Below are 18826 nucleotides of genomic sequence, written 5' to 3'. Positions count from 1 at the left end.
TAGTGTATATATATATATTTTTTTTTTTAATTCAATAATATATTTCTACCACTGAATGCTGTGTTTTTGGTTGATGGTGATGCCATAAAGCCTATGCTACCAAACACAGATAAAAAAAAAAAATCGCTTTAGCCGACATGTTGCAGTTTATTTATTGTTGAATTATTTAAGACTCATTTTTCTTGGAATAGAAACACACTTCTCTGTGCTGTAGTTCTTTTAAGAATACAAAAGAAGCCATCCACCCTTGATGTGTCTGTTGTGCGGTGCATATGAGGTGATGAAGTTACACTACTAAATGTTTGCCATCAGATATCTTATAACGGCTTTCTGCCGTGTTTGAGAAGTCAAAGAGCTCTGGATGAGTTATGGGTACAGCTGCCATTTTGTCCCTGTGCTTCCTACTAGAGTTTTTTTTCTCCTCTGTTCTTCTCCCCTCTGCTCCGTGTTCACATGCTGCTCTTCCTTCAGAAAAGCATGCATCACAACTTTGTTTATTTGCACACTTGCTCTCGTTCACTTTCACTTGTAATTGTCCACACTCACCGAAAAATTATATTCGATAGCTACTAGCTATGCTTGTATAACTTCATGAGCTGGATTTGCCTGTCTGCAATTAGTTTATGTTCGTTTTCTCTTGTTAGCATTTTGCTAACAGCGTCTATGTGATTTCGCTATTACTTGTGCTAATTGGACAGGCTCATTGTAAGGCTGGAATGGAATAAATGGAACGGTATCAAACATATGGAAACCACATGTTTGCCTCCATTACAGCCATTACAATGAGCCCATCCTCCTATAGCTCCTCCCACCAGCCTCCACTGGCCCAAGCCTATGTAATGGTGTGGAGTCCTTGCTCTCACATATCCAACTGTGGTAGATCAGTGACCTCCAGGAAAGAAGGATGGATTTAGAACAGTATTGGAACTGGGCCACTGTACTCTATGCAGGGAGGATCCTATCTTGTTTGATATGTGCTAAACTAGAGCTGATGTTGACTCTAACTCAAGTTGAAGCTGTCCCTGGAACAGTTTGACGGCGGTGAGTCAGGTCTGTGCCTCATTACATTGCTTTCACAGTGTCCATTTAAGCTAGGTGTTTCAATTTGCCTCTCGGTAGGAGAGAGCCTGCAACAGTTATCTCTCTCTCTGTGTCTCTGTCTCTCTCTGTCTCTCTCTCTCTCTCTCTCTCTCTCTCTGTCTCTCTGTGTCTCTCTGTCTCTCTGTGTCTCTCTCTGTGTCTCTCTCTGTCTCTCTCTGTCTCTCTCCCTGTCTCTGTCTCTCTCTCTGTCTCTCTCTTTGTCTCTCTCTGTCTCTCTCTCTCCTTTTTGTTGGTTAACACTTTGTTTTGCTCTCCCTTTCCACCGTCTCAGATCTCCCTCTCTTCCTTTCACTCTCCTTCTCTCCCCCCTCTCTGTCAGCTCTCTCCTCTCTGTCAGCTCTCTCTGTCAGCTCTCTCCTCTCTGTCAGCTCTCTCCTCTCTGTCAGCTCTCTGCTCTCTGTCAGCTCTCTCCTCTGTCAGCTCTCTCCTCTCTGTCAGCTCTCTCTTCTCTCTCAGCTCTCTTCTCTCTCCGCTCTCTCCTCTCTCTCAGCTCTCTCCCTCCTTCACACTCTTTCTCTCTCTTTCTCTCTCTCTCTCCAGTCTGTTGTAAGTCCATCCTGTCTCTGTCAATCCTGTGAGACTCCCTGATGTGTTCATTCCAGACACGCTGTCACTCATTACCCTGCTCATCTGTCAGATTAACGTCTCCCTCACTTTCACACTCTACCTCCATCCCCTCCTCCTCGAGCCCTCCCTCCCTCAGCTCTCTCTCTCTCTCTCTCTCTCTCTCTCTCTCTCTCTCTCTCTCTCTCTCTCTCTCTCTCTCTCTCTCTCTCTCTCTCTCTCTCTCTCTCTCTCTCTCTCTCTCTCTCTCTCTCTCTCTCTCGCTCTCTCGCTCTCTAGTTGACAATTAGTATTCACACTGCTCTCTTTCTGCCTCAGCTGAATGGCAGTGCTACAAGACCCCATGGGGTTAGTGAGGGACAAGACTGATTCACTTCCCCAAAAAAGCCCCTCTCTCTTCTCCACTCCTATCCTCTATACACACACACACACACACCTGTCTGAGCCCAGTCTGCACCAGAGAGGCCAGTGACAGGCTGTCACACGTACCCCTTCTCCCCCCCCCCTCCTGTGAGTCTCCCTCTCCCCTCTCTCCCCATCCTGCTAATGCACAGGAGGCCTCATATTGTTGATTAACTTGACAGCCCGGGCTCCCTAACGATGTTAACCAGCCTTCTTCTGTCATCCCGGCCCACTGGTAATGAGTCACACACACACTCAAGGACGCACCCACAAGGCATACACACATGTACGCACTTGTGGACTGTTGACACACACGTACTTATGGACACACACACACAGATGCATACACATTGGTCACACCCACTCACAGTTAGTTACATACACGCAAGGACACACACACACACACACACACACCAACGTATACCCACACCACACAGCGAGGAACACACAGGCATGCAGAGTTATTCTATTAAGCCGACGTGGCTGATCATGCACTGCATTAGCACATCTTTCGGCTAATGCGGCGCTCATTTGCATCAACACATACTTGACCTATAGCCCTCCCTTTCCTCCCGTCCGTCCCGCCCCGGTGATACACACACAGCCTGTGATGGCTCTGTAGAGCACTATCATCCAGCCATTAGCCCACCCTAATAAAAAAACACTCATTTACCACCATGAAGATTTATTCAATATAAACACGCCATAATCACAGCTGCTAATGAAAACTGAGACGGGAGGAGGGAGGGACAGACAGAGAGAGGGAGGGAGAGGGAGTGAGAGAAAGCGAGGAACACAGAGAGAGGAGAGGCTGGATGTACTTTGTCGTTGGGTGAATAGTCTGCATTCGTAAAGTTTTCCTCTAAAATGCTGTTTTGCTTGGTCGTGGGCACTTGGCAGAGTTCCTAGGGCGGCTGGTAGCCTAGCGTTGGGCCAGTAACCGAAAGGTCGCTGGTTCGATTCACCGAGCGGACTAGGTGAAATATCTGTCTATGTGCCCTTGAGCAATGCACTAACCCTAATTGCTCCTGTAAGTTGATATGGATAAGAGCGTCTGCTAAAGGACAAACATTTTAAACATTTCTAATGTTCTACATACAACAACAGTGTTAGCACAGAGGATACGCTATAGATATATTGGTGTTGTATTATTTGTCTGTCTATAACCGGTCTAACAACATGTCTAATAACCGGTCTAACAACATGTCTAACAACATGTCTAATAACCGGTCTAACAACATGTCTAATAACCGGTCTAACAACATGTCTAATAACATGTCTAACAACATGTCTAATAACCGGTCTAACAACATGTCTAATAACCGGTCTAACAACATGTCTAATAACATGTCTAATAACCGGTCTAACAACATGTTTAATAACCAGTCTAACAACATGTCTAGTAACCGGTCTAATAACCGGTCTAACAACATGTCTAATAACCGGTCTAACAACATGTCTAATAACCGGTCTAACAACATGTCTAATAACCGGTCTAATAACCTGTCTAGTAACCGGTCTAACAACATGTCTAATAACCAGTCTAACAACATGTCTAATAACATGTCTAATAACCGGTCTAACAACATGTCTAATAACCGGTCTAATAACATGTCTAATAACATGTCTAATAACCGGTCTAACAACATGTCTAATAACCAGTCTAACAACATGTCTAATAACCTGTCTAGTAACCGGTCTAATAACCGGTCTAACAACATGTCTAATAACCGGTCTAACAACATGTTTAATAACATGTCTAATAACCGGTCTAACAACATGTCTAACAACATGTCTAATAACCAGTCTAACAACATGTCTAATAACATGTCTAATAACCGGTCTAACAACATGTCTAATAACCGGTCTAAAAACATGTCTAATAACATGTCTAATAACCGGTCTAACAACATGTCTAATAACCAGTCTAACAACATGTCTAATAACCTGTCTAGTAACCGGTCTAATAACCTGTCTAACAACATGTCTAATAACCAGTCTAACAACATGTTTAATAACATGTCTAATAACCGGTCTAACAACATGTCTAACAACATGTCTAATAACCGGTCTAACAACATGTCTAATAACCGGTCTAACAACATGTCTAGTAACATGTCTAATAACCGGTCTAACAACATGTCTAACAACATGTCTAATAACCTGTCTAACAACATGTCTAGTAACATGTCTAATAACCGGTCTAACAACATGTCTAACAACATGTCTAACAACATGTCTAATAACCTGTCTAACAACATGTCTAATAACCTGTCTAACAACATGTCTAATAACCGGTCTAACAACATGTCTAATAACCGGTCTAGTAACCGGTCTAACAACATGTCTAACAACATGTCTAATAACCTGTCTAGTAACCGGTCTAACAACATGTCTAACAACATGTCTAATAACCGGTCTAACAACATGTCTAATAACCGGTCTAACAACATGTCTAATAACCGGTCTACGAACATGTCTAATAACCGGTCTAACAACATTTCTAGTAACCGGTCTATCAACATGTCTAACAACATGTCTAATAACCGGTCTAACAACATGTCTAATAACCGGTCTAACAACATGTCTAATAACCGGTCTAACAACATGTCTAATAACCGTTCTAGCAACATGTCTAATAACCTGTCTAGTAACCGGTCTAACAACATGTCTAACAACATGTCTAATAACCGGTCTAACAACATGTCTAATAACAGGTCTAACAACATGTCTAATAACTGGTCTAACAACATGTCTAATAACCGGTCTAACAACATGTCTAATAACCTGTCTAGTAACCGGTCTAACAACATGTCTAATAACCGGTCTAACAACATGTCTAATAACCTGTCTAGTAACCGGTCTAACAACATGTCTAATAACCGGTCTAACAACATGTCTAATAAAATGGTCTAACAACATGTCTAATAACCGGTCTAACAACATGTCTAACAACATGTCTAATAACATGTCTAATAACCGGTCTAATAACATGTCTAATAACCGGTCTAATAACATGTCTAATAACCGGTCTAATAACATGTCTAATAACCGGTCTAACAACATGTCTAACAACATGTCTAATAACATGTCTAATAACCGGTCTAATAACATGTCTAATAACCGGTCTAATAACATGTCTAATAACGGTCTAATAACATGTCTAATAACCGGTCTAACAACATGTCTAATAACATGTCTAACAACATGTTTAATAACATGTCTAATAACCGGTCTAACAACATGTCTAATAACCGGTCTAACAACATGTCTAACAACATGTCTAATAACCGGTCTAACAACATGTCTAATAACCTGTCTAGTAACCGGTCTAACAACATGTCTAATAACCGGTCTAACAACATGTCTAATAACCGGTCTAACAACATGTCTAATAACCGGTCTAACAACATGTCTAACAACATGTCTAACAACATGTCTAATAACCGGTCTAATAACATGTCTAATAACGGTCTAATAACATGTCTAATAACCGGTCTAATAACCGGTCTAACAACATGTCTAACAACATGTCTAATAACCTGTCTAACAACATGTCTAGTAACATGTCTAATAACCGGTCTAACAACATGTCTAACAACATGTCTAACAACATGTCTAATAACCTGTCTAACAACATGTCTAATAACCTGTCTAACAACATGTCTAATAACCGGTCTAACAACATGTCTAATAACCGGTCTAGTAACCGGTCTAACAACATGTCTAACAACATGTCTAATAACCTGTCTAGTAACCGGTCTAACAACATGTCTAACAACATGTCTAATAACCGGTCTAACAACATGTCTAATAACCGGTCTAACAACATGTCTAATAACCGGTCTACGAACATGTCTAATAACCGGTCTAACAACATTTCTAGTAACCGGTCTATCAACATGTCTAACAACATGTCTAATAACCGGTCTAACAACATGTCTAATAACCGGTCTAACAACATGTCTAATAACCGGTCTAACAACATGTCTAATAACCGTTCTAGCAACATGTCTAATAACCTGTCTAGTAACCGGTCTAACAACATGTCTAACAACATGTCTAATAACCGGTCTAACAACATGTCTAATAACAGGTCTAACAACATGTCTAATAACTGGTCTAACAACATGTCTAATAACCGGTCTAACAACATGTCTAATAACCTGTCTAGTAACCGGTCTAACAACATGTCTAATAACCGGTCTAACAACATGTCTAATAACCTGTCTAGTAACCGGTCTAACAACATGTCTAATAACCGGTCTAACAACATGTCTAATAAAATGGTCTAACAACATGTCTAATAACCGGTCTAACAACATGTCTAACAACATGTCTAATAACATGTCTAATAACCGGTCTAATAACATGTCTAATAACCGGTCTAATAACATGTCTAATAACCGGTCTAATAACATGTCTAATAACCGGTCTAACAACATGTCTAACAACATGTCTAATAACATGTCTAATAACCGGTCTAATAACATGTCTAATAACCGGTCTAATAACATGTCTAATAACGGTCTAATAACATGTCTAATAACCGGTCTAACAACATGTCTAATAACATGTCTAACAACATGTTTAATAACATGTCTAATAACCGGTCTAACAACATGTCTAATAACCGGTCTAACAACATGTCTAACAACATGTCTAATAACCGGTCTAACAACATGTCTAATAACCTGTCTAGTAACCGGTCTAACAACATGTCTAATAACCGGTCTAACAACATGTCTAATAACCGGTCTAACAACATGTCTAATAACCGGTCTAACAACATGTCTAACAACATGTCTAACAACATGTCTAATAACCGGTCTAATAACATGTCTAATAACGGTCTAATAACATGTCTAATAACCGGTCTAATAACCGGTCTAACAACATGTCTAATAACATGTCTAACAACATGTCTAATAACATGTCTAACAACATGTCTAATAACATGTCTAATAACCGGTCTAAAAACATGTCTAACAACATGTCTAATAACCTGTCTAAAACCGGTCTAACAACATGTCTAATAACCGGTCTAACAACATATCTAATAACATGTCTAACAACATGTCTAATAACCTGTCTAGTAACCGGTCTAACAACATGTCTAATAACCTGTCTAGTAACCGGTCTAACAACATGTCTAATAACCGGTCTAACAACATGTCTAATAATCTGTCTAGTAACCGGTCGAATAACCTGTGAGGTGTAATGTGTGGACAGACACCCACGGCTCAGATTTACAGTTCAAATAAACAGCTTTCTCTAAATACTCAAATCCATTAGGTGCCATCTCAGCAAACTAGCCAATTATATCCACAGCTTGTTTATGACCATGAAGATTTAGGCTATCTGTGTAAGGTATTGGGGATGCTCCAGCGTGCCCTAATAAACCCTGTGGTCCCCATCAAAATACTGTATTCTGAAGTGCTATCAGGTGTATTCAGATATACAGTGTGTACTAATAGATGATTAATCAGGTACCTTGAGCTGTGTTCAGGTCTCCCCTACGTTCCTAGGTGTGTTCAGATATATTCTAACAACATGTCTAATAACCAGTCTAACAACATGTCTAATAACCTGTCTAGTAACCGGTCTAATAACCGGTCTAACAACATGTCTAATAACCGGTCTAACAACATGTTTAATAACATGTCTAATAACCGGTCTAACAACATGTCTAACAACATGTCTAATAACCAGTCTAACAACATGTCTAATAACATGTCTAATAACCGGTCTAACAACATGTCTAATAACCGGTCTAAAAACATGTCTAATAACATGTCTAATAACCGGTCTAACAACATGTCTAATAACCAGTCTAACAACATGTCTAATAACCTGTCTAGTAACCGGTCTAATAACCTGTCTAACAACATGTCTAATAACCAGTCTAACAACATGTTTAATAACATGTCTAATAACCGGTCTAACAACATGTCTAACAACATGTCTAATAACCGGTCTAACAACATGTCTAATAACCGGTCTAACAACATGTCTAATAACCGGTCTAACAACATGTCTAGTAACATGTCTAATAACCGGTCTAACAACATGTCTAACAACATGTCTAATAACCTGTCTAACAACATGTCTAGTAACATGTCTAATAACCGGTCTAACAACATGTCTAACAACATGTCTAACAACATGTCTAATAACCTGTCTAACAACATGTCTAATAACCTGTCTAACAACATGTCTAATAACCGGTCTAACAACATGTCTAATAACCGGTCTAGTAACCGGTCTAACAACATGTCTAACAACATGTCTAATAACCTGTCTAACAACATGTCTAACAACATGTCTAATAACCGGTCTAACAACATGTCTAATAACAGGTCTAACAACATGTCTAATAACTGGTCTAACAACATGTCTAATAACCGGTCTAACAACATGTCTAATAACCTGTCTAGTAACCGGTCTAACAACATGTCTAATAACCGGTCTAACAACATGTCTAATAACCTGTCTAGTAACCGGTCTAACAACATGTCTAATAACCGGTCTAACAACATGTCTAATAACCGGTCTAACAACATGTCTAACAACATGTCTAATAACATGTCTAATAACCGGTCTAATAACATGTCTAATAACCGGTCTAATAACATGTCTAATAACCGGTCTAATAACATGTCTAATAACCGGTCTAACAACATGTCTAACAACATGTCTAATAACATGTCTAATAACCGGTCTAATAACATGTCTAATAACCGGTCTAATAACATGTCTAATAACGGTCTAATAACATGTCTAATAACCGGTCTAACAACATGTCTAATAACATGTCTAACAACATGTTTAATAACATGTCTAATAACCGGTCTAACAACATGTCTAATAACCGGTCTAACAACATGTCTAACAACATGTCTAATAACCGGTCTAACAACATGTCTAATAACCTGTCTAGTAACCGGTCTAACAACATGTCTAATAACCGGTCTAACAACATGTCTAATAACCGGTCTAACAACATGTCTAATAACCGGTCTAACAACATGTCTAACAACATGTCTAACAACATGTCTAATAACCGGTCTAATAACGGTCTAATAACATGTCTAATAACCGGTCTAATAACCGGTCTAACAACATGTCTAATAACATGTCTAACAACATGTCTAATAACATGTCTAACAACATGTCTAATAACATGTCTAATAACCGGTCTAAAAACATGTCTAACAACATGTCTAATAACCTGTCTAAAACCGGTCTAACAACATGTCTAATAACCGGTCTAACAACATATCTAATAACATGTCTAACAACATGTCTAATAACCTGTCTAGTAACCGGTCTAACAACATGTCTAATAACCTGTCTAGTAACCGGTCTAACAACATGTCTAATAACCGGTCTAACAACATGTCTAATAATCTGTCTAGTAACCGGTCGAATAACCTGTGAGGTGTAATGTGTGGACAGACACCCACGGCTCAGATTTACAGTTCAAATAAACAGCTTTCTCTAAATACTCAAATCCATTAGGTGCCATCTCAGCAAACTAGCCAATTATATCCACAGCTTGTTTATGACCATGAAGATTTAGGCTATCTGTGTAAGGTATTGGGGATGCTCCAGCGTGCCCTAATAAACCCTGTGGTCCCCATCAAAATACTGTATTCTGAAGTGCTATCAGGTGTATTCAGATATACAGTGTGTACTAATAGATGATTAATCAGGTACCTTGAGCTGTGTTCAGGTCTCCCCTACGTTCCTAGGTGTGTTCAGATATATTCAGGTGTGTTTCCTGTGGTCCCCCTTGTGCAGGTGTCAGCGGTGGAGTCTCTGGAGGGCCCCCTGCTGCAGGTGGAGGGTCTGGGGGACCTGCGTCTGGAACTTCACAGCAAGAAGCTCAACATCCACGTGGTCCTCATCGACGAGCTGCACCGCCACCTCTACATCAAGTCTACCAGCCGCCTGGGGACCAAGAACAAGGACAAGAACCAGGGACGCCACGGGGGGTGAGTGGCCTGGAGGAGGGGAGGGAGGAGGAGAGGGGAGGGGGGGTGAGGTCTGGGAGTGGGGCGGGGGGGTGAGTTGTTAGGAACACGCTGTGAGGTTTGGTCAGGGAGATCAGAGTGAGGTTCAATCCCACTTCAACTGCAGTCAATAGAGGGAATGTAATGTTCATCATTTGGAGTATTCTAGGATGGTAGGGCAAGGACTCAAACACAAGATCTCAATGGAGATTGGAAGTAGTCGTGTTCACTTCAAAATAAAAGCGTGTATGGATGTTCACTCTGCGTTAGAAATAAAGGTATAATTGGGGGGGAAAACAAGTTGAAATCATCTAATTAAATACCATAACATTAGACAAGCCACTCTTCAACCTACACTCCTCTAATCCCACACAGCACAATTCCACACTACATGTATTGTCCCTCAGTGTTTGCATTAGCTAGTCTAAACTTTTAGTGACAAAACAACGTCCCTGTCTCACCACTTAGTGCAAACAGATCTGATTCATTCATGGGAGACCAAGTATTAGTAGAATGATAATGTGGGTTTTCGTTAGTCGACGACCACGCGACAACCTACGTAAGCGTCGGGAGGATTATAATACCAACACCATGGCTGTGTCCCAAATGGCATCCTATTCCCTATTTAGTGCACTACTTTACAAAGTCATGCACAATGTAGTACACTATGCAGGGAATAGGGTGCCATTTGGGACTCACCCCATGTTAGAATGACATGTGGAGCGACGGCTGCCACATGCACGCTAATTCCTATGTGCCAAGATGCAACAGCACAACACATTAGGCTAATGGAGGTCACCAGCACGTTAGGCTAATGGAGGTCACCAGCACGTTAGGCTAATTTAGGTCACCGACCTCTCCAGCAATGAAGCGTGTTGTTTCGATGTTTGTTTAATTCAGGGTAGGTGTGTGAGTGGTATCTTTATCTGTGTGTGTGATTGTTGTGTGTACAGCATTATGGTTTCTATGTTGTGCTGTGCTTGAGTATAGTGATGTATTAGTTGGGGTCACAGAATGACAGGTTATTGCTCCCTGTATATTAGAGGTGTGTTAAGAACAACCCACCTCAACACAACACTCAGTAAGCAGGGCTACACTTAACACTGTGGAGGTACAGGTCAGGGCTCCACTTAACATTGTGTGGAGGTACAGGTCAGGGCTTCACTTAACACCGTGTGGAAGTACAGGTCTCCACTTAACACTGTGGAGGTACAGGTCAGGGCTCCACTTAATACTGTGTGGAGGTACAGGTCAGGGCTCCACTTAACACTGTGGAGGTACAGGTCAGGGCTGCACTTAACACTGTGTGGAGGTACAGGTCAGGGCTACACTTAACACTGTGTAGAGGTACAGGTCAGGGCTCCACTTAACACTGTGTAGAGGTACAGGTCAGGGCTCCACTTAACACTGTGTAGAGGTACAGGTCAGGGCTCCACTTAACACTGTGTGGAGGTACAGGTCAGGGCTCCACTTAACACTGTGTAGAGGTACAGGTCAGGGCTCCACTTAACACTGTGTAGAGGTACAGGTCAGGGCTCCACTTAACACTGTGTAGAGGGACAGGTCAGGGCTCCACTTAACACTGTGGAGGTACAGGTCAGGGCTCCACTTAACACTGTGTGGAGGTAGGTACATGTCTGACTCTGATTTGCTAATGCAGGTTGTTAACAGGTTCATTGTAAAACTCTACCTGTCTCTCAGGTGAATGTTGTCATTGTGGGTAGCAGGGTTGGTTTCAATTCAAATTGAAGCCAGACAATTCAGGAAGTGATTTGAATTTAACATTTTGAAATAAGTAGCTTCTACTTTTCAGTTTATTGAGAAGTCATTGAAAATAAATGCACTTTTTTTCTATTGTAATTTTAGTTTAATTCCTGAATTGACTGCCTTCAATTAGAATTGAGCCCGACTCTGGTGGGTAGCATCAGTGATGTTAAGACCTCCATCATGGCTGCTTCAGGAATTTGTTGCCGTGATTATAATGGCATGCCACTCACCAAGATGATGATGAATATGGTGAGAATGCTGACGATAACTAGTGATAATGGTGGTTGTGCTGCTGACGATGATGATGATCTTCTCTCCTCTCCACAGCTCTACAACCAAAGACACGTCCCCTCTGCCCCAGCTGGACGTCAGCAGCCTGTCCACCCCTCGCAAGCTGATGGACTCCTCCCAGTTCAGCACCCCAGGGACCACCAGCAGTAAGTAGCCTTGGTAGTCAAACACACATCCATTATGTATGGCTGCTGGGCTGAATACAGTAGTACTATATTAGGGCCTGCACACTCAAACCAACCTAATAAAGGAATGTGTTGGAGCAATTGATTGTGCTGGCCTTACTTCATTAGAAGAGGAGAGACGGGGACAGAGAGAGGGAGAAGAGACAGGGAGAAGAGGAGAGGAGAGAGAGAAGGAGAAGAAGAGAGACAGGGACTGAGAGAGGGAGAAGAGGAGAGACAGGGACAGATAGAGGGAGAAGAGACAGGGACAGAGAGAGGGAGAAGAGGAGAGGGACAGAGAGAGGGGGAAGAGGAGAGACAGGGACAGAGAGAGAGAGTGAGAGGAGGAGAGACAGGGACAGAGAGAGAGAGGGAGAGGAGGAGAGACGGGGACAGAGAGAGAGAGGGAGAGGAGGAGAGACAGGGACAGAGAGAGGGAGAAGAGGAGAGACAGGGACAGAGAGAGAGAGAGAGAAGAGGAGAGACAGGGACAGAGAGAGGGAGAAGAGGAGAGACAGGGACAGAGAGAGGGAGAAGAGGAGAGACAGGGACAGAGAGAGAGAGAAGAGGAGAGACAGGGACTGAGAGAGAGAGAAGAGGAGAGACAGGGACAGAGAGAGAGAGAAGAGGAGAGACAGTGACTGAGAGAGAGAGAAGAGGAGAGACAGGGACAGAGAGAGGGAGAGGGAGAAGAGGAGAGACAGGGACAGAGAGAGGGGGAAGGGGAGAGGGAGAGAGGGGAGAAAGGATTGAGAGTGATTAAATGCAGGGAAGAAACTGGAGAGAACTGGATATTGAGTGAAAAAGAGAATGAGATGGAGGAGTTGAGATGGATATGTAGAAAAGAGAACATGGTGTTGATGAAGAGGGAGAGAGAGAGAGATACTGTAGAGACTTGATGATAACTTGTTGTCATTTTGAAACCATCTTACTATTGAAACATAGTTGTTGTCTCCTGGATAGCACAGTGGTAGAGCTGTCAGGTTAGTGCTCTACTGTTGTTCCAGTCTGCCGATGCTCCTAGTGATAATGAAATCATTAGTAGGGATCGGTACTGCTGCAGTTATTACATCCATTAGCATGTCATTAGGGGTGTGTACCAGAGAACACTGCAGGCTCAACACACCTCATACATAATGCTGCCTCTCACACACACGCAACTGATGGTATCTACACGCCAGCAAACACATGCACACACACAGAAGCACTAACACACGCACGCTGACACACACACACACACACACACACACACACACACACACTCACTCACTCACTCACTCACTCACTCACTCACTCACTCACTCACTCACTCACTCACTCACTCACTCACTCACTCACTCACTCACTCACTCCCCGCTTCCATCTATGCCTCATATTTCCTGCCCCTTGCAACACAGTACATACAGTGAGGGAAAAAGGTATTTGATCCCCTGCTGATTTTGTACGTTTGCCCACTGACAAAGACATGATCAGTCTATAATTTTAATGGTAGGTTTATTTGAACAGTGAGAGACAGAATAACAACAACAAAATCCAGAAAAACGCATGTAAAAATTTTTATAAATTGATTTGCATTTTAATGAGGGAAATAAGTATTTGACCCCTCTGAAAAACATAGTACTTGGTGGCAAAACCCTTGTTGGCAATCACAGAGGTCAGACATTTCTTGTAGTTGGCCACCAGGTTTGCACACATCTCAGGAGGGATATTGTCCCACTCCTCTTTGCAGATCTTCTCCAAGTCATTAAGGTTTCGAGGCTGACGTTTGGCAACTCGAACCTTCAGCTCCCTCCACAGATTTTCTATGGGATTAAGGTCTGGAGACTGGCTAGGCCACTCCAGGACCCCATCCATCATCCCTTTGATGCGGTGAAGTTGTCCTGTCCCCTTAGCAGAAAAACACCCCCAAAGCACAATGTTTCCACCTCCATGTTTGACAGTGGGGATGGTGTTCTTGGGGTCATAGGCAGCATTCCTCCTCCTCCAAACACGGCTAGTTGAGTTGATGCCAAAGAGCTCGATTTTGGTCTCATCTGACCACAACACTTTCACCCAATTCGCCTCTGAATCATTCAGATGTTCATTGGCAAACTTCAGACGGGCCTGTATATGTGCTTTCTTGAGCAGGGGGACCTTGCGGGCGCTGCAGGATTTCAGTCCTTCATGGCGTAGTGTGTTACCAATTGTTTTCTTGGTGACTATGGTCCCAGCTGCCTTGAACTCATTGACAAGATCCTCCCGTGTAGTTCTGGGCTGATTCCTCACCGTTCTCATGATCATTGCAACTCCACGAGGTGAGATCTTGCATGGAGCCCCAGGCCGAGGGAGATTGACAGTTATTTTGTGTTCCTTCCATTTGCGAATAATCGCACCAACTGTTGTCACCTTCTCACCAAGCTGCTTGGCGATGGTCTTGTAGCCCATTCCAGCCTTGTGTAGGTCTACAATCTTGTCCCTGACATCCTTGGAGAGCTCTTTGGTCTTGGCCATGGTGGAGAGTTTGGAATCTGATTGATTGATTGCTTTTGTGGACAGGTGTCTTTTATACAGGTAACAAGCTGAGATTAGGAGCACTCCCTTTAAGAGTGTGCTCCTAATCTCAGCTCGTTACCTGTATAAAAGACACCTGGGAGCCAGAAATCTTTCTGATTGAGAGGGGGTCAAATACTTATTTCCCTCATTAAAATGCAAATCAATTTATAAAAATTTTGACATGCGTTTTTCTGGATTATTTTGTTGTTATTCTGTCTCTCACTGTTCAAATAAACCTACCATAAAAATTATAGACTGGTCATTTCTTTGTCAGTGGGCAAACGTACAAAATCAGCAGGGGATCAAAAACTTTTTTCCCTCACTGTACATCACAGCATTATTAGGGCGTTATCATACAAGTACATACATCACAGCATTATTAGGGCATTATCATAATAGTACATACAACACAGCATTATTAGGACATTATCATAATAGTACATACATCACAGCATTATTAGGGCGTTATCATACAAGTACATACATCACAGCATTATTAGGGCATTATCATAATAGTACATACAACACAGCATTATTAGGACATTATCATAATAGTACATACAACACAGCATTATTAGGGCATTATCATACAAGTACATACAACACAGCATTATTAGGGCATTATCATACTAGTACATACATCATAGTAGGCCCCGTGTAGCTCAGTTGGTAGAGCATGGCGCTTGCAACGCCAGGGTTGTGGGTTCGATTCCCACAGGGGGCCAGGATGAAAATGTATGCACTCACTATAACTGTAAGTCGCTCTGGATAAGAGCGTCTGCTAAATGACTAAAATGTAAAATGTATTTTTAGGGCATTATCATACTAGGACATACATCACAGTATTATTAGGGCATTATCATACAAGTACATACAACACAGCATTATTAGGGCATTATCATACTAGTACATACGTTTCCATAACATCATAATCAGCTGCCACCCCTCCATATGTCCCATTAGTCACCATGCATCCCTGTCAGCACAGTGGGGTGGATAACATTCATTATGCTCGTAGTACACAGTGGAACAGTTACCTCTGGTAACACAGCCTCTACAGGGGAGTTTGTTATAGTGTGTTGATGACGTTCCCTGGCTGTGGAGTTTGTTATAGTGTGTTGATGACGTTCCCTGGCTGTGGAGTTTGTTATAGTGTGTTGATGACATTCCCTGGCTGTGGAGTTTGTTATAGAGTGTTGATGACATTCCCTGGCTGTGGAGTTTGTTATAGTGTGTTGATGACGTTCCCTGGCTGTGGAGTTTGTTATAGTGTGTTGATGACGTTCCCTGGCTGTGGAGTTTGTTATAGTGTGTTGATGACGTTCCCTGGCTGTGGAGTTTGTTATAGAGTGTTGATGACATTCCCTGGCTGTGGAGTTTGTTATAGTGTGTTGATGACGTTCCCTGGCTGTGGAGTTTGTTATAGTGTGTTGATGACGTTCCCTGGCTGTGGAGTTTGTTATAGTGTGTTGATGACATTCCCTGGCTGTGGAGTTTGTTATAGAGTGTTGATGACATTCCCTGGCTGTGGAGTTTGTTATAGTGTGTTGATGACGTTCCCTGGCTGTGGAGTTTGTTATAGTGTGTTGATGACGTTCCCTGGCTGTGGAGTTTGTTATAGTGTGTTGATGACATTCCCTGGCTGTGGAGTTTGTTATAGAGTGTTGATGACATTCCCTGGCTGTGGAGTTTGTTATAGTGTGTTGATGACATTCCCTGGCTGTGGAGTTTGTTATAGTGTGTTGATGACGTTCCCTGGCTGTGGAGTTTGTTATAGTGTGTTGATGACGTTCCCTGGCTGTGGAGTTTGTTATAGTGTGTTGATGACATTCCCTGGCTGTGGAGTTTGTTATAGTGTGTTGATGACATTCCCTGGCTGTGGAGTTTGTTATAGAGTGTTGATGACATTCCCTGGCTGTGGAGTTTGTTATAGTGTGTTGATGACGTTCCCTGGCTGTGGAGTTTGTTATAGTGTGTTGATGACATTCCCTGGCTGTGGAGTTTGTTATAGAGTGTTGATGACATTCCCTGGCTGTGGAGTTTGTTATAGTGTGTTGATGACGTTCCCTGGCTGTGGAGTTTGTTATAGTGTGTTGATGACGTTCCCTGGCTGTGGAGTTTGTTATAGTGTGTTGATGACATTCCCTGGCTGTGGAGTTTGTTATAGAGTGTTGATGACATTCCCTGGCTGTGGAGTTTGTTATAGTGTGTTGATGACATTCCCTGGCTGTGGAGTTTGTTATAGTGTGTTGATGACGTTCCCTGGCTGTGGAGTTTGTTATATTGTGTTGATGACGTTCCCTGGCTGTGGAGTTTGTTATAGTGTGTTGATGACATTCCCTGGCTGTGGAGTTTGTTATAGTGTGTTGATGACATTCCCTGGCTGTGGAGTTTGTTATAGAGTGTTGATGACATTCCCTGGCTGTGGAGTTTGTTATAGTGTGTTGATGACGTTCCCTGGCTGTGGAGTTTGTTATAGTGTGTTGATGACGTTCCCTGGCTGTGGAGTTTGTTATAGTGTGTTGATGACATTCCCTGGCTGTGGAGTTTGTTATAGTGTGTTGATGACGTTCCCTGGCTGTGGAGTTTGTTATAGTGTGTTGATGACGTTCCCTGGCTGTGGAGTTTGTTATAGTGTGTTGATGACGTTCCCTGGCTGTGGAGTTTGTTATAGTGTGTTGATGACATTCCCTGGCTGTGGAGTTTGTTATAGTGTGTTGATGACGTTCCCTGGCTGTGGAGTTTGTTATAGTGTGTTGATGACGTTCCCTGGCTGTGGAGTTTGTTATAGTGTGTTGATGACATTCCCTGGCTGTGGAGTTTGTTATAGAGTGTTGATGACATTCCCTGGCTGTGGAGTTTGTTATAGTGTGTTGATGACGTTCCCTGGCTGTGGAGTTTGTTATAGTGTGTTGATGACGTTCCCTGGCTGTGGAGTTTGTTATAGTGTGTTGATGACATTCCCTGGCTGTGGAGTTTGTTATAGAGTGTTGATGACATTCCCTGGCTGTGGAGTTTGTTATAGTGTGTTGATGACATTCCCTGGCTGTGGAGTTTGTTATAGTGTGTTGATGACGTTCCCTGGCTGTGGAGTTTGTTATATTGTGTTGATGACGTTCCCTGGCTGTGGAGTTTGTTATAGTGTGTTGATGACATTCCCTGGCTGTGGAGTTTGTTATAGAGTGTTGATGACATTCCCTGGCTGTGGAGTTTGTTATAGTGTGTTGATGACATTCCCTGGCTGTGGAGTTTGTTATAGTGTGTTGATGACATTCCCTGGCTGTGGAGTTTGTTATAGAGTGTTGATGACATTCCCTGGCTGTGGAGTTTGTTATAGTGTGTTGATGACGTTCCCTGGCTGTGGAGTTTGTTATAGTGTGTTGATGACGTTCCCTGGCTGTGGAGTTTGTTATAGTGTGTTGATGACATTCCCTGGCTGTGGAGTTTGTTATAGTGTGTTGATGACGTTCCCTGGCTGTGGAGTTTGTTATAGTGTGTTGATGACGTTCCCTGGCTGTGGAGTTTGTTATAGTGTGTTGATGACGTTCCCTGGCTGTGGAGTTTGTTATAGTGTGTTGATGACATTCCCTGGCTGTGGAGTTTGTTATAGTGTGTTGATGACGTTCCCTGGCTGTGGAGTTTGTTATAGTGTGTTGATGACGTTCCCTGGCTGTGGAGTTTGTTATAGTGTGTTGATGACATTCCCTGGCTGTGGAGTTTGTTATAGAGTGTTGATGACATTCCCTGGCTGTGGAGTTTGTTATAGTGTGTTGATGACGTTCCCTGGCTGTGGAGTTTGTTATAGTGTGTTGATGACGTTCCCTGGCTGTGGAGTTTGTTATAGTGTGTTGATGACGTTCCCTGGCTGTGGAGTTTGTTATAGTGTGTTGATGACGTTCCCTGGCTGTGGAGTTTGTTATAGTGTGTTGATGACGTTCCCTGGCTGTGGAGTTTGTTATAGTGTGTTGATGACGTTCCCTGGCTGTGGAG

General features: G+C 42.5%; 1 protein-coding gene across 1 annotated transcript in view; it reads left to right on the top strand.

The window, feature by feature from the left end:
• The window catches only part of LOC311129049 (exocyst complex component 4-like), a 181299-nt gene that overhangs the window by 8461 nt on the left and 154012 nt on the right, over window positions 1-18826 (top strand). The window contains exons 4-5 of the mRNA XM_084161309.1: window positions 9871-10064; window positions 12177-12286. Coding sequence (XP_084017435.1) covers window positions 9871-10064; window positions 12177-12286 — 304 coding nt within the window. The remainder of the gene's footprint in view (window positions 1-9870; window positions 10065-12176; window positions 12287-18826) is intronic.

The sequence above is a fragment of the Coregonus lavaretus genome, assembly GCF_964263955.1.
Source record: "Coregonus lavaretus genome assembly, chromosome: 5".
Taxonomy (NCBI): Eukaryota; Metazoa; Chordata; class Actinopteri; order Salmoniformes; family Salmonidae; genus Coregonus; species Coregonus lavaretus.
The sequence above is the reverse complement of the archived record's forward strand: the minus strand, read 5'-3'. Positions and strand labels throughout refer to the sequence as shown.